The 22,397-nt window shown below is 37.7% G+C and overlaps 1 protein-coding gene across 2 annotated transcripts in view; it reads left to right on the top strand.

Annotated features, from left to right (window-relative positions):
- The first annotated feature begins 9,466 nt into the window (after nucleotides 1–9,466).
- The window catches only part of HNMT (histamine N-methyltransferase), a 41,172-nt gene continuing 28,241 nt past the window's right edge, over nucleotides 9,467–22,397 (top strand). Inside the window, exons 1-3 of one of the 2 annotated variants that reach the window (XM_001490326.7) lie at nucleotides 9,467–9,574; nucleotides 10,080–10,221; nucleotides 15,619–15,671. In XM_001490326.7, coding sequence (XP_001490376.3) covers nucleotides 10,085–10,221; nucleotides 15,619–15,671 — 190 coding nt within the window. In that variant the 5' untranslated portion in view covers nucleotides 9,467–9,574; nucleotides 10,080–10,084. Of the gene's footprint in view, nucleotides 9,575–9,723; nucleotides 10,222–15,618; nucleotides 15,672–22,397 lie in introns of those variants that run through there. The other variant, XM_070241824.1, reaches the window with a different exon arrangement.

Genomic DNA, 22,397 nt, shown 5'->3' on the forward strand with positions numbered 1-22,397 from the left:
TGAGCGTTTAATATTTTCTAGTTGTTTTGCTCTATGATTTTTTTAACTTAACTCTCATAGAAAATTAATATAGCAGGCACTTGTGCTGGTCATTGCCTGTGTACTGTCAGATCCATTTCTGGGCCTTCTCCCATTCTGTTCAATACTACAGAGGGCTAAATCCTGTATGTTACACTGCCCAAACTTTCTTGCCAACTAGTTCGCAGTTAGTTTCAGTAAAGGGGGAAACTGGCAATGATGAGACTGTAGAAACAGGTGAGATGCTGGGTATTTCTGCTAAATTCCTTAGGTTTCAGGTAACTTCTCCAAGAGGGACTGTGTCCCCTCCATTTTTATAGCTCTCACTAGGTAGCCCAGGTTCAGAGCTTTGGTACCACCATGTTCTTCCTTCATCCCTCCAGCCCTACAGGTGGTAGGAGCTTCCTGGCACTTTGTCTCACCAACTCTGTTTGCCCTTTAGGACTTCTAGTACCTTCACAATTAGATCCCAGTATTAAAAATTCCCCCCAGGGCTATCAGCAGAAAAAGGATTATCTCATCTATGAGACTTTTTATATAAACCACATGGTAACCACAAAACAAAAACTCAGACCAAAGTCATAAAACAAAAAAAATAAAGGGGGAAAACTGAGAAGCACATCATAGGGAACCACCAGCTGAAATGGCAAACAAACACAAGGAAAAAGAAATAATGGAAATATAGAGCAATCATGGGAAAAAAGGTAAAAATGGAAGTGTTAAGTCTACATATATCAATAATCATCTTAAATATAAATGAATTTAATTCATCAATCAAAAGACACAGAGTGGCTAGATGGATTAAAAATGAAGACCCAGCAATATGCTGCCTCCAGGAAACACATCTCAGCTCTAAAGACTAACATAGGCTCAAAGTGAAGGGATAGAAGATAATACTCCAAGCAAATGGCAACCAAAAGAAAGTGGGTGTAGCCATACTTATATCAGACAAAATAGACTTCAAGCCAGAAAAGATAACGAGACAAAGTTGGACATTATAAAATGATAAAGGGGACAATCCATCAAGAAGACATAATATTCATAAATATATATGCACCTAACATAGGAGCGTCAAAGTATATAAAGCAATTATTAATAGACCTAAAGGGAGAAATTGACAGCAACACAATAATAGTAGAAGACTTTAATACCCCACTTACATCAATGGATAGATCACCCAGACAGAAAGTCAACAAGGACACATTGGCCTTAAATGAAACATTAGACCAGATGAACTTAATAGATATAATAGAACATTCCATCCAAAAGCAACAGAATACACGTTCTTCTCAAGTGCTCATGGAACATTCTCAAATATAGACCATATGTTGGGAAACAAAACAAGTATCAATAAATTTAAGAAGACTGATATAACATCAAGCATCTTTTATGACCACAATGGTGTGAAACTAGAAATCAATACAAGAAGAAAGCTGGAAAAGTAACAAATATGTGGAGATTAAACAACATGTTACCAAACAACTATTGGCTCAATGAGTAAATCAAAGAAGAAATAAAAAAAAATCTAGAGACAAATGAAAATAAAAACACAAGATACCAAAATCTATGGGATGCAGCAAAAGCAGTAGTAAGAGGGAAGTTTATAGCACTACAGCCCTACCTCAAGAAACAAGAAAAATCTCAAATAAACAATCTAAAATTACACCTAAAGGAACTAGAAAAAGAACAAAAAAAGCCCAAAATCAAAAGAAGGAAGGAAACAATAAAAATCAGAGTATAAGTAAATGAAAGAGAGACTAAAAAGACAATAAAAAAGGGTCATGGGTGTTAGCCTGGTGGCGTAGTGGTTAAGTTCATGCACTCCACTTTGGCGGCCTGGAGTTTGTGGGATCAGATCCCAGGTGCAGACCTACACACCTCTCACCAAGACACGTTGCGGAAGCATCCCATATACAAAATAGAGGAAGATTGGCACAGATGTTAGCTCAGGGACAATCTTCCTCACCAAAAAAAAAAAAAAAAAAGAGGATCATTGAAACTAAGAGCTGGTTCTTTGAAAATCTAAGCAAATTGACAAACCCTGAGCCAGACTCACTAAGAAAAAAAGAGAGGAGGCTCAAATAAATAAAATCAGAAATGAAAGAGGAGAAATTACAGTGAACATCACAGAAATACAAAGGGTTGTAAGAGAATACTATGAAAAGCTATATGCCAACAAATTGGATAATGTAGAAGAAATTGATAAATTCCTAGAATCATACAACCATCCAAAACTGAACCAAGAAAAAAATAGATCAATACAATACAGTTTAAATAATGGACAAAAGACTTCAACAGACCCTTCATAAAAGAATATATACCTTTTATGGCCCATAAGTATTTGAAAACACACTCAAAATCATTACTCAGAGGAAAATGCAAATTAACACCACAAAGAGATACTGCTATTTCACCCCCAGAAGAAATAAGGCAAAAGTGACTGGCACTACTAAGAACTGGTGAGGGCATGGAGCGACAAATACCCTTACACTATGTGATTGTGGATGTTTGCAAAACTTTTTTGCAATACCTTCTAAAGCTAAACTTTTACTTATGACATAATTTCACTCATGGTAACAAAAATGAGTGCAAACTTCCATCAAAAGACATGTATAAGAATGTTTTGACCAGCTTTATTCATAATAGCCAAAAGCTGGAATAGCCCAAATGTCCATTAAGAGAAAAATGGATTAAAAATTATGAAATAGTTATACAATAATGTCCAGCAATAAAAAAGAATAAATGGCTGCCCGCCTCCAAAAAATAGGTAAATTTCAAAAATATTATGATGAGTAAAAGAGGCCAGACACAAAAGAATATATTGTTTATGGCCCTTTTATATGAAGTTAAAGAACAGGAAAACTAATCTATGGGGATAAAAGTCAGAATGGTGGCTATCTGGAGCAGGGGTCAGTATTATTGATCGCAGACATGAGTTAATCTGCTAGGATGTATACACATGTAAAGCTTCCTCAACCTATGCACTTGAGATTTGTGTACTTTAGTGTATATAAATTATGCTTTGATGATTTTTTAAAAAGTAATCTTTGGGTCCCATGGACATGAGTATTCCTTTAAGTCTCTGGATGCATACATAAGGCTTCCCGGATGGGAAACTGTTCTAGTCCAGCATATCCCTGAGCACACGCCTCTGCACCAAATGCTGCAGAAGTTTGTTTACCATTACCACTCTTTCTATAAAAACTTCTCTTACATGAACCCTTAACCTTCACCACATCCCTAATTCAACCTTAGACCTACCTCTTAGGGTCACTGAAGTCAGTAACTGAGATGATCTTATGGACTCAGGCAAAGCTTATTTGATGAACTTTTCTTCTATGTTCATTTATTTATTTATTCAGAGAAAGACTAGTCCTGAGCTAACATTTGCCACCAACCCTCTTCTTTTTGCTGAGGAAGACTGGCTTTGAGATAACATCCCCTACTTCCTCTACTTTATATGTGGGATGCCTGCCACAGCACAGCTTGATAAATGGTGCATAGGTCCATGCCCAGGATCTAAACCAGTGAATCCCAGGCTGTCCACTATGCAAACTTAACCACTATGTCACTGACCTGGCCCTTTGTTTTTGTTTTTTGATAACTGTCCAGTTCCTGATGACTTACCAGGTTCTGAATACTTACCAACCTCTATCTTTGAAAGGGGATCTAGACCTTTCCAGGTGATTCTTTAAAAATTTTGGATTATTAAATAGGAACTGTTGACCTTAAACAGACAGCCAGTTACTTCTCCAGCAAAAATAGGCTTATTCAGGATCAGCAAAGAATTGCAATTAGTGATCTGCAACCATGGCAAGCCATGTGTAAGTCCCAGAGCTGCAAGGTCAGGAGAAATTCTTTCATAAAGGGGAAGAGGAAGTTGGGAGGGCTATTGTAAACTAAGAGTCCACTGGAGGAATTGAAAGTTCAAAGTGTGGTAGCTTTTCATTGGCTGAGTTGGCACAGTCTCTCATTGGCTGAGCTTTTTGTCAGTCAAGAAGAGGAAGCCTTTCTCTTTCCTGTTGGCCTCTTTTATGGACACAGGGCATGAGCACTCCCCCTTCTGGCCTCCTGACTCCATTTTAATGAGGTCTCTGTTTACCAGTTTCACAGACTATTTCTTCTTTGTCTTGTCTCATTACTTGTTCCTACCCTTAATCATTTCACATAAGCTTTATGCCTCTAAATATCACTGATTACTATTCTATAGCTTTTAACACTCTTTGTTTACCCATTCACCCTCTCCTGTCTCAACTAATTATTCTCCAAATATTTCTTCTGCATTATTTCATTTGGTTTGTCTCCTCTCTGGGTATTTGGGGCCTTTTTTTTTCTGTTTTAAGTTAATTAAAACAAAACCATTATAAAGTCCATGTTAATAAAGTGCAATTGAAACAACTATGCCATTAAAAACAATGAGACATATGGCATTATTACCAGCTGTGTGAGCTTAAGCAACTTACATTGATAAAATGTGGCTAATGACATTTTATATAAATTCAAGGGGCTGCTTACCCAGAGACTAGCTTCAGGTTATCATTTATGATTTATTGACAGTCTTTGGATACAGTGGCTCTACTAGCTACGTATATACCTATTTTTAGTTTAATGAGCCCATAGTAATTTATTCTCTTTTAAAAGACGAAGACTAATTAGAACTTCAAGAAACCTTAAAGATCATCTAGTCTACTTTCTTTCCCCATATTTATATATAGCAGGGAGGGGGGTTAATTTAGAGTGGTTACTTCGTTTACCCAAAGTCATTTACCTGGCAAGAGGCTAAGCTTGTGTTACAGTCAGGTCTCTTGCTTCTTGTCTTGCTTCTACACTTAGGAGAAACTTAGCCAAATGTCCTGTTGAAAGTAAGATTCCCGATATCTATCATATTTGCCTGAAATTACCAGACTAATCAAGCTCTAAAATTTTATGTACTATGATTTCAAACCTCCATTTAAGACCACAGTTGGGTCAGCCTGCCTGCTAAATTTCAAACAAACCAGCACATCAAGTGAGCCAATCAATTTTCATAAGATACCTTCCTCCTTTTCTTAACAAGGGAAAATAAAATGGGACTCTTCTAACTATTTGATTACGATAATTTAACAATACTGCCATTATAATATACATATACGTTGTGCTATGGGGCATTCAACTAAGGATAAGAGGCCAGGCCAATAAGAATACTGTTCAGAAGGCTACAGACCAGGGTGAATGGAGATAGCTGAAGAACGCTATGTACAATAAAATGAGTCCTTAGGATTTTGCTATTGTTTATTCTTCTCTTTTGTTCCTTTGTTTGTTTTTTGGCATAGCACTTACAGAACAACAAGAATAAACAAGGGAAACCCTTTGCTTTTTGACTTAGCATGGATAGTATTATATTAATAGGTGATAGAAAGAATACAGAATTAGTCCACTTTTTCTTTGTTTCAGTCTTCTCTAACATGGCAAATAATCTTCATGTTGGAAAGGTACGGAGTGGTGGGGTAGTATGATGTAATTAAAAAAAGAAAATGGTCCACTGAATTAACCAACATGAATTTGGATCCAGACTCTTCTCTCATGAGTTACATGATCTTGTACAATTTATTTGCTCTCAGCCTTGCTTCATGATATCAATAGTTCCATCCCCAGAGGGTTAGGAGTATTAAATGAAAAAAGGTATGGAAGGCACTTTGACGCAGTAACAGCTTAATAAATGGTAGGTAACAGGGGACAGAAGCCCAAAATAGGTAAGGAAACTGCTAAGAATTCTAAATTAGGCAATCTTTCAAGGCCTAGAAGAATCACATCCCAATATACTAAAATGATTTGTAAAAGCAATAACGATGTTGTTGCCAGTAACCTTTGAGAAGTCATGGAAAATAATAGATATGCCAGACTGTTGCCCCCATTTTCAAAAAAAGCGGAAAAGACGGATTCTCAAAATTTAGTAATTCCAAACAGCCAGTTAGATGTTTTAATCCCTAGGGACACTCCAGATGCATTAAGGATTATGAAACAGATATCCTATATGCAATTGTAAAAGGAAGTTGTGATTGTCGAAACCAGCATTTACTCAAAATCAAGTCATGCTGAAAACAACAAGATTCCCTCTTTTATTTTTGAAGGGGCCAAAAGACTAACCAGAGAAATGCTATAGACATAGTGTATTCGCATTTCAACAGGGAAAGTGACAAATGTTTTATGAATCTTTGATATGTTAATGTCCATTATGACTATCCAGAAGAAGCAACTGAATATGCTACTTTCTGAATTATTTGACCATGGAAGTCATTTTTTTTGGAGAGCACCTAGTAACACCTGAAAGAACTTGGGTTGTGCAGAACATTTTGGGAAACACTAGTCTAGCCTAAAGCTGGACAGTAAGAGTCTGCACTGGTTAGGCAGCCTTTGGTACATTGTGTTTGTTTCCAGACACCAATTTTTTAAAGGAACCCTGACCAACTAGAGCTTGTCCAAAGAAGGAGAGCAGCATAAGGGATTATATAAAGCTATATTGTAAAGGAAATAATTAGGAACCGTTATGGACTGAACGTTTGTACACTCCCCAAATCATATGTTGAAATCTAGACCCCCAATGTGATGGTATTACGAGGGGAGGCCTTTGGGAAGTGATTAGGTCAGGAGGGTAGAGCCCTCTTGAAAGGGATTAGTGCTCACATACAACAGATCCCAGAGCGCTTTCTTGACCCTTCTGACACATAAGAATGCAGTGAGAAGACAGCTGTCTAAGAACCAGGAAATAAGCCCTCACCAGACACCGAATCTGCCAGTGCCTTGATCTTGAACTTCCCAGTTCCAGAAATAAATGTGAGAAATAAATACTTGTTGTTGAAGCCACCCAGTCTATGATATTCTTGTTGTAGTAGCCTGAATGGAGTGAGAACTATGAACTATGGAAGGGACACCTGTAGGAGTAGGGCTGTCCTAAGATCCAATTTCAAGTTTTTCAACGGGTGTTATATGGAGAAGGAATTAGACTCATTCTGTTTAGTTTAAGCAAGCAGAGAGAGGAACACTATGTAGGAGTTACAGGGAGGCAGATTTTGGCTGAATGGAAAGACTTTTGTGAGAGCACTGGTCCTGGGATTTGACAGACTAGAATTACATGCCCAGTCCTGCCACTTCCTCATTAGGCATCCTTGAGCAAACGACCCAACCTCCCAGAATCTCGGTTTTCCATCTGTAATATAGGGAAGCTTACAGAGGTACTGCAAAGTGAAAGTCCTATACTAAATTTGAAAAGATGCACACAGTTCCTGGCACATAGTAAATGCTCAATAAATGGAATTGTTAGAGGTATTAATAACAATTAGAGTTGCTCAATAATGAAAGAGATGAAGAACATCTGATAGTGGAGAACACCTCAAAAGTGGAAATGCTCAAGCACAATTTTAATCATTTAAAATAATTAAAAGCCTCCCGTGGGCAACACACAACGGAGAGAATAATCATGACTCAGTTCCTGTCTTTATGAGCTGGCAATCATGTGAAGCTGAGTAGGGATGTTGAGGATAGGACAATGTGGACGTCACTCATACAGGGGGTTGCCAGGAGCTGCAGGTGACTTGATGGCACATAACATAACAACAAACAATCACATGGGACTAGCAGGGGAGATAAGGCAAATATATTAATAGACCATAACACAAGGATGAATGCTGTCAAAGTTGTATGAGGCTCAGAAATTAAGAGCATGAGTGCTAATCCTTTTGAGGGAAACATGGAAGGCTTCAGGAAAGTGGCAGCACATGAAGAATGGGGAGCTTTTCAGTGAGTGGGGTAAGAGGGAAAGCCAGCCATTATAGAAGGAGGGACAACTACGAGGGGAGACTACATGCAGGAAGGCACGGGGATATATCCCGAGAAGCCGTACTTTGAAGGGGTGCAATAGTAAGCCTAAAGGAAAACAGAACAGAAGTCTGGATGACTTGGGAGGGCCACAGAATGAGACTTGGACTTAACTTGGGGAACAGTGAGGAGACAGTAAACATTTTGGAGAAGAGGAGTGACTTTATCAAAACTGTGCTTTAAAACACTGAACTTGGCAGAGACAATAAAATTGACCAGGATCTGTGTGACTCTAACTCAGGAGGGCCAGTAAGAAAAATAGCACTGCAGGTGAAAAAAAAAAGAGAATCTCAAGTAGGGTGGAAGCAACGGGAATGGAGACGAAATCCTTAATGAGACACACATGAACAGCAGACTCGGCTGGAGAAGATTTGATGAGTGAGGCAGTTTTCTCCGCAGGAGAAGACTATGTTTCAGTTAAAGGTAGGTTTTAGTAGGAACTTTTCAAGATAAGGTCAAGGAAATTTCTTCTCAGTAGAATAGCACACAGTAGTCCCCTACCAAATATTTGTTCCATAGACAAATACATGAATGAATGATTTGGATTAAGTTCTAAAGACAAGAGTGGAAGATGGTAAGAGAAGAACCCAAAAGCTTGAGAGAGTCAGTTGGAGGAAGGTGAGGCTGGTTGGACAGCAATGGGAGTTAAAAAGTAGCATAGCAGGGCCTAGAAGCTAGATTAGGAGTCAGACAACTTGAGCCCATGGGCCAAATCCAGCCCACAACTCGTTTTTGTGCAGTCCATGAGTTAACAATAACTTTTACATTTTTAAATAATTGAAAAATATCAAAGAAGAGTAATATTTCATGACATGTGAAAATGATAGAAAACAATTTTGTGTCCATAAATAAACGGATAACTTTTTCGTTATTTTATTATTGCAGAAGGGACCAGCCTGCACCTTACAGGAGCAGTAACAATGTGCTAAGCACTTTATAAACGTTATCCACATAATTCTCACTACAACCCTAAGAGACATAATTCATTGTTCTCATTTTACTGATGAGCAAACTGAAGCTTACGTTGCAGCCAACGTCACACAGTTCATTAGTGGCAGAGGCAGAAATGACACCCACATCAATCTGCCTTTCCAGACTTCCCATTTTCCCCTGGGATTAAAGCACTGGCTTTAAGACCAGGGAGGCCAGGAAATGCTTATAAAAGAGGGTTGGGGAGTGTGCCAAATGCTTAGAGGGCAGTATTAGAACTGAGTCGGAGGAAGGGGATGGTTTATGTGACGACGCAGTTCTAAGGGATGTGTATGAATTAACTCATTTAATTCTCATAACTCCTCCACTAGTTGGATACTATTATTAAAAGTCCTGTGTTGGATAAGTCGTGGCCTTCTTAAAGACCACCTTCCAGGTAAAAGGCCCAGTGTATAGATACTTTAACACTTTGGGTCTTTTGATGGATGACACCCCTGGGCCTCCAAAGGCTCATCCAACCCTAAGTACCTATGATCCCCTGTTCAGAAGCATTTAGGGAAGGATTCCTATGGAATCCTTTTACCCCGTGTCCTGCATTCCTGCCCTAAGACTCCTCTGGAATCTCCCTCCTTTCCCCCATAGGCTTCTGAGACTTCCTAGCTCATAGTTCTCTGGTTCCTCCCTGATGCTTCCTCTAAAGAGACTGTCCTGAATCACAGCAAGTCCAAGTGCTGAGGGGTGGGGAGGCACGAAGCTCTTCCACAGAAAGCAGGTATGCAGAGGACAATCTTATGTCAAAGATTTCAGCAGCTGTAGATTTCTGAAAGTGGTATCTAGCCTTGTAGCCAGTGTGTTTATTCCTGCCTTTGTCACCTTTCGCCCTTAAAGCAGCCACTTCTCACTTGGAACTGGCTCCTGGCAGCTGCTGTCCTAACAGGAAGTGATTAGAATGCGGTCTGTTTTCACAACTCTCTGAACTTCAGGAGTTTTAAAACAAGTTTCAGCAGTGGATTTACTGCCTTGCTTTATTCTCCCTCTTTCTTATAAAACAACTGTGTAGGGGTTAAAGTTTCAGCACAAAATCCTTCACAAAGACTGACTTAGTTACTCTCCTTACTTAGTAAAGTGACCAGCCCCTCCTGCATATTAAATTTAAAGCTAGCTTGGTTTTTTTTTTTTTGGATAGAAATTGGTGGGGGTGGGGAGAGAAAAGGAACTGGGAGGAGAAGGAAGGAGGGAAGTTAAACCTCTTTCCTTCCCTGTCTTTCTCACAAAAGCAAATATGGCATCTTCCATGAGGAGCTTGTTTTCTGACCACAGCAGATACGTTGATTGTTTTCGGAAGTTTCTCGACAATTCCACGGAACACCAGTGCATGCAGGAATTCATGGACAAGAAGCTGCCAGGCATAATAGCAAGGTAACAAAAAAGGACGTTTTTGTCAAAGGGACAAGCCTCGGGCTCGTTTGGTGCAGTGATGGATGGGGCGTGCCAGGCGCGCGGGCTGGGCGCGGGGATAAGAACGCGCTACCGAGAGCCTCGCTCGGCCCCCGCGCCCCCGCGCCCCCGCGCCCCTTCCCCTGCGGGGCTTTAGTTAGACCTTCGCTGCAAACGTTCAGAGGCGCCGATTCGTGCAGGATTTCCAGCTGCACCGAGATAAGCGTTAACCATTTGAAGGCATAAATCCACGTTCATTTGGGAGAAGATAAGATACAAATCTTTCAGCTCAGATTTTTCAGCTGCCCCTCCAAATTTTACATTTCAAAAACGTCCCAAACAGTCTAGTATTTTCATTAGAATCAAATATAAGTAATTGCCAAATACTGTTTGCCCCTGAGGGTTGAGAGGGTGCCTCTCAGTTCTCCTAACATCTATTTAAATTCATTTTCCTTATCCATTATTATAGTTATCACTCTCCAAAAAAAGAAAAAATGTCGTTTCCTTTCAACTTAATATTAGCAAAAAAGCATTTTCCCATTATCAGTGAAACTCACTAGTTCCTATCCTTCTCTCGCAGACTCCTTTTTTTTGGTGATTAATGTGTTCAATTTGTGCCAGAGCCGATAAGCATTATAAGAGTAACAGATTCCACATGCTAAAGATAATCAAATCACCCATCTGGGGGTGGATTGCTGTAACATACTCTGTTTCAGGAAATAATGATGGAAAACTGGGAAGAAATGACTGTGGATCCAATTTGCAACAGCGAAGGAAACTGATATTTTTATCTTTTACTGGATTTCTCTATTGTAGGCCTAAATTCTTTCACCAGGACAGTACCTCTGCCTGACCAGAACAGGCATTCTTGGATGTATAAGGAATTCTGTTTCCTTTTCTATTTTTCATGGTTCAGTTTTTAAGTGTGATTTTTAAAAATAGAGTATTATAGAATATATTAATAAGTAATAGGATAGTTAAAAGTCAAAGCAGACAGCAAATACAGACAACTTCTTATCTAGGAACTAATTATAGTGTACTTCTTTGGGTCTTTTTGCTCATTTCTAAAATTAGAGGTAATGAGTTAATTTCTGAGTTATTTTGCAGTACTAGACTTCTGTGTTCACGTCTGTAGCTTATCCAGATCCTTGGTTTCCTTCAGCCATCAGTTTGGTTTGAAGAGGCACCATAGATGGATGTAACATAGTGAATGATGAGCCCTGTCTTCAAAGTGTATACAGTGTAATTGGAGATACTGAATATAGAGTTTATGAAAGACTGAAGAACTTCCAAAGGCATAACTAAGTTTGCATTATAGTGGTAATATATAATTAGGAATGATCTAAATCGAAGTATCATTCATTTGAAAAAGTACTATTTTCCTGAGGGTGATATTTGTAATGAGATTTAGCTGAAGGACCTTTAAAATAGCTGCTTAAAGTTGTTTATAAGTTATAAGTAGGCAACATGCCTGCTTCATTTTTCATTTATAATTTTTTTTAAAAAGCTAATGTTTCTAAAAAGCTTATAACAACAATAACGACAAAAATACTGGTTCCTTGCCCTACTCCCATCCCTGACTCCCACTTTCCAGAAGTGACCACTGTCAACATGCTAAAATCTTTTAGTTGTTTCTTAGGGAATTTTCTTTCCTAATTCTAAATAACACGTCATTCTTCTCCTTCTTAATTTTACTGTATTAAAAGAGCTAAATATACTTGCACATTTCCTTCCCTATCATATCAATATATTTATGTCAAAATTTTTGGCTGTATAATTTGTTCATATCATTTTTCCTATGTACATATTATTCATAATTAAACAATGCATTATACTAACAATTACATTTCCTTTCATGTACGGATTTTTCCTTTTCCTAGAGTTAACTATTTTCTTGATTTTAGTTTCTTTTCTTAGTTTTCTATATACTTAACCATTATTTATACACCAAACATAAGTATTAATTTCCTCTCAATATATTCCAAGTGACCAAGTAATCTGTAATATTTTCCCCAAGAGAACATCTTTTCTGAAGCTCTCTGTTCTTTTATTCCAACCTGAAGTGACTGGCTTTTGGCCTGCTATACAACTACTAATGAGGGAATTTATTTCACCTTCTGGAAATTCTCTTCTCTTCTCTCCAGTATTGGATTCCCTGATTCTGGATCTCATGCCATTCTTTTCTTGGTTTCCTTAGTCTTTTTCTTTTTCTTCAGCTAATCCTTTAAGAGCGTCCCAAGAAGAGTGCATGGGAGGTAAACTTTTCGAGACTTTGTGTGTTTAAAGATGTCTTCACTCCATGCTCATGTTTGTTAGATAGTTTGGGTATAAAACTCTATCCTGAAATGATGTTATATCAGAAATTCAAAGGTAATTTTTCATTGTCTTTTATTTAGCTACTAGAGTTACTGTAGAGAAATCCAATGCCCTTCAAATTCCTCATCTTCGGCTTGTGACATTTTTGTTGTTATTTTGTTTTTCTTTTCTCTACTTAGAAGCTTTCAGGATCTTCTCTTGTATCAAGTATTCGGAAATTTTTAGATAATGAGTTGTGGTGTGGGTCTTTTTCACCCATTTACGTGTGTAGTCCCTGGGCCATTTCAATCAAGATTCAGATCCCTCAGTTCAGGGAAACTTTGCTATTGTTTAATCATTCCTCCCCTCTGTTTTTCTCCTTCTGGAACTTCTAGTCATCAAACACCAGACCTCTAGAACTGATTCTCTAATTTTCTTATATTTCCAGTTTTCTACAATTTTATCTCTCAGCCCCTTTTAATTTTTTGCTATTATATTTTTAATTTACAAGAATGTCCTTTTTTTTTTATACCATCCTGTTCATCTTTCACAGATGTAATACCTTCTCTTATCTATTATAAAATTTTCCTCTGCTCTCTATATGTCTCTGCTGAGTTCCCTTTTTCTCTTTCTTTTGGTCTCTGTCTCTCACTGTAGTAATTGGATATGGACTCAGCCATATGCTAGGGAATTCTCAGATTCTCTCTTTCCCCAGGGAGGAATCCTTCAGTGATATCTCTGGCTGTGGAGAGGGGATGGTGTAAGTTACAGTAAATAGCTATAAATAGTTGTTGGTTGTTGTTGCATGTAATGGATTTAGATCCTTGCCTGGAAAATAGTAAGTTTTCAGTAATTGTTAGTTATCACTGTAATATGTGAAATGGGATAATAATCATACCTGTTACAGGGGTTGTGAGGAGTCAGAGTTAATTCATGTAAATCACATAGTTGTGCCTGGAATAATAATGATTGCTAATATATGTTGAGTGCTTGTCGTGTGCAGACACATTTCTAAGAGATTTACATGAATTAAATCATTTAATCCTCACAACACCTCCATAAAAAATACGATTTCAGTCCTATTGGGTAAGTGGTATTATTATCCTGTTTCATAGGTAATAAAGATGTAGGGAAGTTAAACTACTTGCCCAAGGTAACATATAAGGAAGCTGAGATTTCAGTCTGGGTCCTTTCCTGCATAGCCTCATTGTGGTACCCACAGATATAAGCATTTTTAAGAATTAACCAAGAGGATAGATAGGGACGAGTGTATTAGGATGCGTGAGCTGGAAGATAATTAGAACCAAGGAAGGCAACTCATTCATAGGTGTCCTTGACTCCTTCCAATTTCCTTAAGAACCTTGCTTCCACCTGTCTTCATCCTATTAGTCTGTGTAGGCTCTTTTACTTCAGCTGCAAAACAGGCTCATTTTCCATCCCAAAGCCCAAACAAATACCCTTCTTTCAGTTCATGTTCACCTCTAGCCATCATTCCTTTCTCTGCTCACTCATTCATCCGATTTCAATGATCTCTAGATCTTCCTCTTTAACAAGTTCACTTTGAATCCCACAGCTATCTGACTTCTGCTTTCAATCTTCTTTTAAAACTGCTGTTATCAAAAAGATATTCATATTGCCAAATTCAATGCATATTTTTCCTTTTTTATTTTTTAGTAGTACATTGCCACCTGTGACACTACTGATGGCTTTCTCCTCCTGTAATTGTCCTATCATCCATCTAATTGTCCTACCATCTCTCTGAGCTTTACCATTTTCCTCTACTTTGAATATTCCACATAATCCAGTGACTTTTAAAAGTTGGCATTACATCATCATCCACCACTCTTCTAACAATGTGCCATATCCTTGGGTGGTGGAATCTACTTTCCTAGTTTTGGCCATTACTTTATGACAGTAATTCTCCAGAATACATCATTGATCCTGACCTCTGTCTCACCCAGCTTAAATCTTGCCTATCTAAATGTCTGTTGAATTCAGATTTCTCAAAAACAGAAAACAAAAAAAAAGAAAAAAAAAACCCTGACGAAACATAAATTTGCCACTAAACTATATTCTCCAGCTTCCTTTTTGGCACCACACTTAATTAAGTCATCAAAGCTGGAGACTGGGCAATCACTGTGCACTCGTTGTTTTTCTGACCCCTTTACATCATCTAAAGCAAGTCCCACTGTTGCTTCCCATTGCATCAGTTCCACTCTATTTCTAGTCCTAGAGCTATAATGCTGGGCTTTATTATCTCAGATTCCAAATTGAGAGCAAAGTAGTGTCTTATTCATTTTTATATCCTCAATGCCTAGGATGGGCATATAATAAATGTTTAATAAACCTTTGTTTGTTGAAAGGAAGTTAGCCAGAAGGAAGGATGGAAGGCAGATATCCTGGAGATAGTGGGAATCCCCTTAGCTTTCCCCCCACCTACAATGAATGTCTGATGATATCACTAGACTCAAAGGCCTACTTTTTCTTTTTTTTACATTTAATATTTTCTTTTCTTTTTTAATTGAGGTAACATTGGTTTATAACATTATATAAATTTCAGGTGCATATTATTATATTTCGATTTCTGTGTAGACCACATCATGTTCACCACCTAAAGACTAATTACCATCCGTCATGGTACACATGTGCCCAGTCACCCCTTCCCGCCCCCTGCTTCCCCTCCGGTAACCACCAATCTAATCTCTATGTGTTTATTTGTTGTTGTTGTTATGAGTGAGATCGTATCCTGTTTGACTTTGTCCATCTGACTTATTTCTCTTAGCATACTACTTTTTCTATTCTTGTTCTCCAAACAATCTCTAAACCAATGGTTTTCCTACCTCTGAGAAGTTTATAATGCTGTTTCTAAAAGTCTCCCAGTTAAAGACTGTTAATGAATGGAACCTATATTTCTACAGGTTGCTCAAGACAACAATATAACCACTGAAATGATTGGGACCTTTCATGTTGGCCTAGTTTTTGTTCACTGTAATTTCAGTCTCTTCTCTTCAACTAAACCTGATAATCAGATTTTACAAAGCACCTAACACATTTTTCTTAAAATACATGCATTTGTTTTTGCAGGATTGGAGACAAAAAGTCAGAAATTAAGATTCTAAGCATTGGCGGAGGTGCAGGTATGACTAACACATTTTAAAAATTTGTATTTCACTCCAAACATCATGTTGTTTGATGGCTATATTGTTCATTCTTTAAGAAAGCTATTTTCCTTTGCTGTTGGAAAAGATTAGCTTATTAAAAGTAAGGGCAATACCACTTCAACTAAGATGAATGCCCCTGTAATTTATAGGATTTGGGACTTCAGCCTTCATTACTATCTGTAATGTGGATAAGATGTGGCTTTCTTTTTTATAAATAGAGAAACATATAGGACATGTTTGGATAACTTTTATCCAAAATGATTTAACTGTTCACAGAAAAGGAAAATTTCATAATACATTCCTTAAGCTTGCTCCACTTAAAGTGTGGTCCATGGACTGGTTGCTGGTTTGCAAGCTGTTACTGGTCCACAAGGAGATAAGAAGCATGCCCTGGACTGTAAATCAACACACAGCTCCCTTCACTGAAAAAGTACTGTTGTGGGGAAAATATGCTTAATGACATAGACTCTTGTGACCCCACTCTTTGAGTTGCACTGGCCTAAACCATCCCCTTCCTCTGCTCCAGTTTCAATACTGCCCTCTAAGCATTTGACACACTCCCAAACACCCTTTCATAAGCTTTTCCTGGCCTCACTGCTCTTAGAGCCTGTGCTTTGAGCCCAGGGGAAAATGGGAAGTCTGGAAAGGCAGATTGATGTGGGTGTCATTTCTGCCTCTGCCACTAATGAACTGTGTGACGTTGGCTGCAACATAAGCTTTAGTTTGCTCATCAGTAAAATGGGAAAAATGAGTTATATCTCATAGGGTTGTAGTGAGAATTATATTGATGTTTATAAGGTGCTTAGCACATTGTTATTGTTCCTGTAAGGTGCAAGCTGGTCCCTTCTGCAAAAATGAAACAAAAAAGTTCATCTTCAGACTTTGCCTCATATCAAATTCCTGAGTAGTGTTTGCTTTATTTTTTAAGTTGCTAGTAATTTGGAGGTCTGAGTTAATATATTAATATATAAAATATAGTCATATATATTATATTATGTATGTATATATTTATACATATCTTTATTTATTTATTGTTTTCTTTTGAAACAATGACTGAGTGATAGCTTAGTATTGGTTACCACTTGATAAGTGGACACTCCATTACCACTTGTTACACAGTGCCAAGTGGTAACCTCTTGAGTGCTCCAGTGCCACATGAATGAGTGAATTGTGGCACATATTAAAACAAAGGTGGCGCTGGCCTGGTGGTGCAGAGGTTAAGTTAGCACATTCCGCTTTGGTGGCCTGGGGTTCACTGGTTCAGATCCTGGGTGTGGACCCATGTATCACTTGTCAAGCCATGCTGTGGTACACATCCCACATATAAAGTAGAGGAAGATGGGCACGGATGGTAGCTCAGGGCTAATCTTCCTCAAAAAAATAAATAAATAAATAAAACCAAAGGTAACCAAGAGCCCTCTAATAGAATGGGACAGCTAGTCTTTGATGTCATTATTTGTTCAGTTTTTAATAAAATACACTGTGATATAATGTAATAAGGACTAACTCTTAAAATCATTTTACTTTATTATCATCTTTCACCAAGGACACAAAAACCAATAAGAACAAATAATAAAGGATATTGTCATGAATGATCTTATAGAGAGTGTTTAAGCTGAAATTCTCTATTATTGCTTGCCGATATTTTGAGTCCTAAGGACCCTAAGAGTGGTGAACTGCACAGAGTGTCCTGTTAATTCATTTAACCAAGACAGTCATTTCTACTGTGTTTTGCATATGAGTTTCAGGCAAGCAACAGGCAATGAGACTATCATTTGATAGTGTCACTTGTGCTTGGACAAGAAGAGAAGCCCTACAAGGAAAAGTAATTAAAAATAATCTTTATCATGGCCGAGTTAATTGACCTTTTAATATAAAGTTAATTGAATTTCTAATGTAAATTTATACAGATGCTTATAAGCTATCTAGATCAAGGAACATTTGGCCTACACAGTGATTCCTTACATAAAGGTGCACATAGGAACAGTACAGAGAACTTATCAAAACAAAGGGGGCAACACTTGCAGTTCTTCTGATTGAGCACTAACATTGTATTAATAACCGGCTCTCCCTTGAGGTGAATATGGGTACCCTCTAAGGTCACTCTTCATGAGAAATTGATCAGAAATATAAGAACTCCAAGAGAAATTCAGGCTATAGATACTTTGCTTTCACTGCTCAAGTAAACTACATGAAATCAAGAGCAATACATTTAAAATCCCTAGGTCTAGATGTCCCTGGCATGAAAGAGCAGTGTTTGGGAAGAGAGGACTCCACAATCAGTTTGAGTGCTCGTATCCCAACTAGGAGATGCTCACCTGATAACCTGTCATTGCCTAACTGCAAACACTGGGCAGAAGAACAATATATTGCAATACAGTGAGGAACTTCCTGTCCTTAGCTTAGAGCAATGGTCTCCCCACATCTTCCACAATCTACAGTGTGCCTGAGATGTTTTTGCATTATTCTGCGGCTTGAATATCCTTCCAGATCAGTCACTGAACTCCAGTCTCTGGCAAACAAGGCCATTGGCCCTGTCTGGTACATTGTGCCCAGCTCCCATAATGCATCTTACAGGGGTCTACTTTGGCCTTAGCGTATAGGCCCCTCTTGTTTCACTTCCTAGATGTTCTCTTGGTTGCCCAGACACCTGCAGATCAATCATATTCTGCATATCTTTGGTGCAAATATTCTCTCTGCATTCATAGTGGTGCTCCCACTTCTCCCCACCACAATGGAAAAACATACCAAAAGCAATCAAACTAAAAACCCCCTAAATAAAACTGTTGCTTTCATATCACTTGATGCTTATGTTCTTTGAGAGCCTATTTGATTTTCTTTTCAGAAACATGAGCAGGGGGTACATACGCACCCTTTTCTGTTTTCTGCCTTTTTTCTATAGAGGTTAGTGTTTCTGTGGAGAGAGGTTCCACAGTTTAAGAGAGAATCTAAGGTTTTGGAGAAGGGTGTTTGGCAACTCAGTTCAGAAGCCAAGCAAATATTAGGGCTCGGAGTAGTTCAAAAGAAAGGGAGTCGATGGCAAACTTTTTGATGTTGTCTTTAAGCAATCTACCACCTCAGTAAAATACAATCAGTCAGCAGCACTGTTACCCACAGACTATATGTTTACTGTTAGGAAAATGTATGAAATAAATGTTATGTGAACCTGAGAAAAGAGAGAGAGGAAATCAGGAGAAAAACAAATCACAAACGGAAATACAGACCACGTAGCTTTTACAAACCCCAAATTGGGCAGTGTAAAGCCGCGTGTGTATGTGCATGAGTTTGTGTGCTTTAATGCAACACAGTGAGCAGCCAGGATTGCTTTATTCAAGGTATTCATATCATGTTCATTTCAGCAATTGTTTTTAGATATTGACAGCAATTGCATTGTATATCTAAATCTCAGAATATGCTTTTTGGTCCATCTTCCACAATGATGCTTCCTAAAATTAAACCAGCCAATGGAGCTTCATTATTATTCAACTTTTAATGAGTGTTGTCTTTATGCTAGATGGTACATGGAGAAAAAGAAACCCATATTCTTTTTGGTAAGGGAGAATGCTATTAATTTACAGTACATACATTTATGCCTGGAAAAAGGTTTCAGAAGGCAGTAATGGGCAATGTGTTCTCCTTGCTCTGGGCTTTGCTTAAAGGAAAATCATTCTATCTGCTGCATTGTTTAGTTCTTATGTTCAAATGCCAGAAAGTTTTGTAAGGGTTAGACAGGACTATAACTCAAATAATCTCATTTTATCAGCTTTTTTATTAGCCTGTTGTGTACCAACTCAATTGCCACACCATATATAATATAATAGTATATATGTTTGTAGATAATATTTTTTAATCCACTGAAGCAACTCACATATGAAATACAGGTGGTATGAATCCTCTTATAACATTTTTTTGGCAATGATTTTGATGACATATGTTGAGAGCAGTTACGTGGTTTTCCTGTTCTGTAACATATAGACACCAGCATTCCTACAGAGATTAAAAAACAAAAGCGAGTTTAGAGACCAACACCCTCATTTTACAAATAAGAGACCTGAGAACCATGAAGGCAGAACAAGACCCAGGTGTCTGGACCTTAGTCGGTACAACAAATTATACTAAGCAGCTATAGAAGTTAATTATTGACCTGGCAAAGGAGAGATTAGGTACTTAGTAATGACCAGCTATTTGAACAGTCTTATTTTATCAGATTATTAATCTTGTCTCCTTTCATAAGTGACATATTAAGGTGACACTGAAGTTTAATCTTCTACGTTGGTTGGATAGAAGTGGAACAAATGTAATTAGGGCAAGAACTGGAAGAATCAATGTGTCAGCTTTAGAAGCCAGGAGGTAATAAGACACAAAAGTTAATGTGTTCCAGTGGTCTAGAGTAAGACAAAAGTCTGTATCAGCAAATTAGGAATGATTGGGGAAATACTGGGAATTGGTGGATTTTTTTTTGTCCAGAAAAAAAGAATGTGAATGAGTTTATAGCCTTCTTCAGATATTTCCTGTTGAACAAACTACAGAATGGTTGAATTGGGCCAAAGGTTGAGAGATTTCTTGGTTCAGTATTAGAATTTACTAATGATCAAACCTGTTCAGAAATGGAAGCACACATCTTGGGAGATAGTTTATTCTGTCACTCTAGGAGGGCCAGCATAAGCTGGAAAAACACTTTTCAGGCACGCAATAGAAGGGACTCAGGCCCTGATTTCTTGGGTGTTTGGGCCATTAAAAGTACTTTCAGTCCCGAAAATTTATGGTTTTATGAGTAACCTTCTAGAAAGAAGTAGGCATTTCTCCAGAGTGGTGTGGCTAACACCATGTTGACTATATTGAGGAAGTGTAATTTAAATGGGATTTCTGGATAGATGAACACTTTTTAATCTGTATTCTAATTGCTTATAACTTGAAATGAGTAAGAACTATTGTACTCAAGCGCAGCATGCTAGCAGGTACTTCATCACTAGAAGGATATGGACTCTGGTGATTCACTAATCTACAGGCTTTAGGACTGTCTACTTCAGGTAACCGTAGTTTTGGGCCTCAGAAATAAAGTATTGTTAAAGGCATTCATAACCATATTATTAAAAAAAAACAAAACTATTCCTCATATATAATTTTACCAAAATAGTTTCCCCCATTATATTGTATTTAAAACTTTCAGTAAACATGGAAGTATTTTTAAAGACAAATACATTGCTGATTTGAGAGAACTAACATAATGCTGCAACATTGGAACCTTTGTCATTAAAACCAGAGTAAACAAGATTGTTTTGGCTAATTCAATAAGCCTTGAAACAAGAAAACAGGGGATAATGAGCAGAGTGAAGACAAAGCTACCGTTATTTGCAGATTAAATGACTGCATACTTAGAAAAGCCTATAAACTCAGTTGTGCAGCCTTAGCATTAATAAGAATGCAGTAATGACCTGATATAAGTAAAATAGGTAAATAGCAATATGGTAGATCCACATTCTTTTTTTGTTAACATTTGAGTGTTTTTCATTCACAGTTTTGATTATTTACAAGGTACTTGAAAGCCCTGGCATGTGGTTGTCTATAATTTTGCTGAAGGTCAAATTTGTATCTCGCCAGTTCTTGTGCTAGGGTGGGATGCAGACTCTTAATTATTGAATAAGCTTCCACTTAACATACACTATTAAATAAAACTTCGCTATTTAATATACATACACATGCAACCCTGGCGTAGGGGGTCTGTTGTCATCTTCATTTTATAGATGGTGAACCTAATCACATGTGGCACAAGGGGTTTGGGGGTTATGGAGATTGGGGTCAATACCCAGGGTCTTCTGTCACTTTGTCTCTATTAATAACAACAAATTGATAGAAATGAAAAAATATTTGATTAGTTAGCTAATAAGATATTTAATACAAAATATAAGAAACTTATTTGAAGAAAAGTTCAAATTTTTACTGAGAACAATTTGAGAAGGTTTAAAAAGCCAATATGCGATATAGATGAGGTTACAGAGATATGGAAGCTTTCATGTACAAAAGGTAAGGATATGAAATGAAACAAAGTTTTCCTAAAAGTAATGTGGCATTATGTTTCAGTAACAGTTCCTATCTTCATCTAATACACAAAGGCCTGGTCATGCTGATTGTAAAAATATTGACATACTGGCTAAATAGCCACTCCCCTGCTGTCTCATCACAGCTCCAGCTGCTGCTTCAGCCCCTCCTCCTGGACTCCTGGATATCCCCCACCTCCCACTCTGTACCCCTGCCCGCCCCCCACCAAGAGCTCCATCAATTGCACTGGTCTTGTACCCCCATGGGGCCTCTAGGAACATGCTACAGTTCTTCAGCCTGCATCTTTTCTCAGCACCTGGCACCCTTGTCCTTAGGCCTGTTTTTTGTTTTGTTTTGTTTTTTGTTTTTAATATCACTAAAGATCAAGGGTCCAATTCTAACCATTAAATCTGGTTCTCGGAATTAACCTGAAAAAATTAAGATTTTGCACAAAAGTTCATGATTTATTGTCAGGCTGTTCTTAACAGAAAAAAATTTAAAACTAACTATATATAAAAATATATTTCCATATATAAATATATATTCATATATATTTCCACATATATATGTATACATTTACATATACTTTATATAAATGTATACTTTTATTTTATTTATATTTATAAAAGATAATAACCAGTTATACCCATTTTAAAGACTATA

The sequence above is a fragment of the Equus caballus genome, chromosome 18, assembly GCF_041296265.1.
Source record: "Equus caballus isolate H_3958 breed thoroughbred chromosome 18, TB-T2T, whole genome shotgun sequence".
NCBI lineage: Eukaryota > Metazoa > Chordata > Mammalia > Perissodactyla > Equidae > Equus > Equus caballus.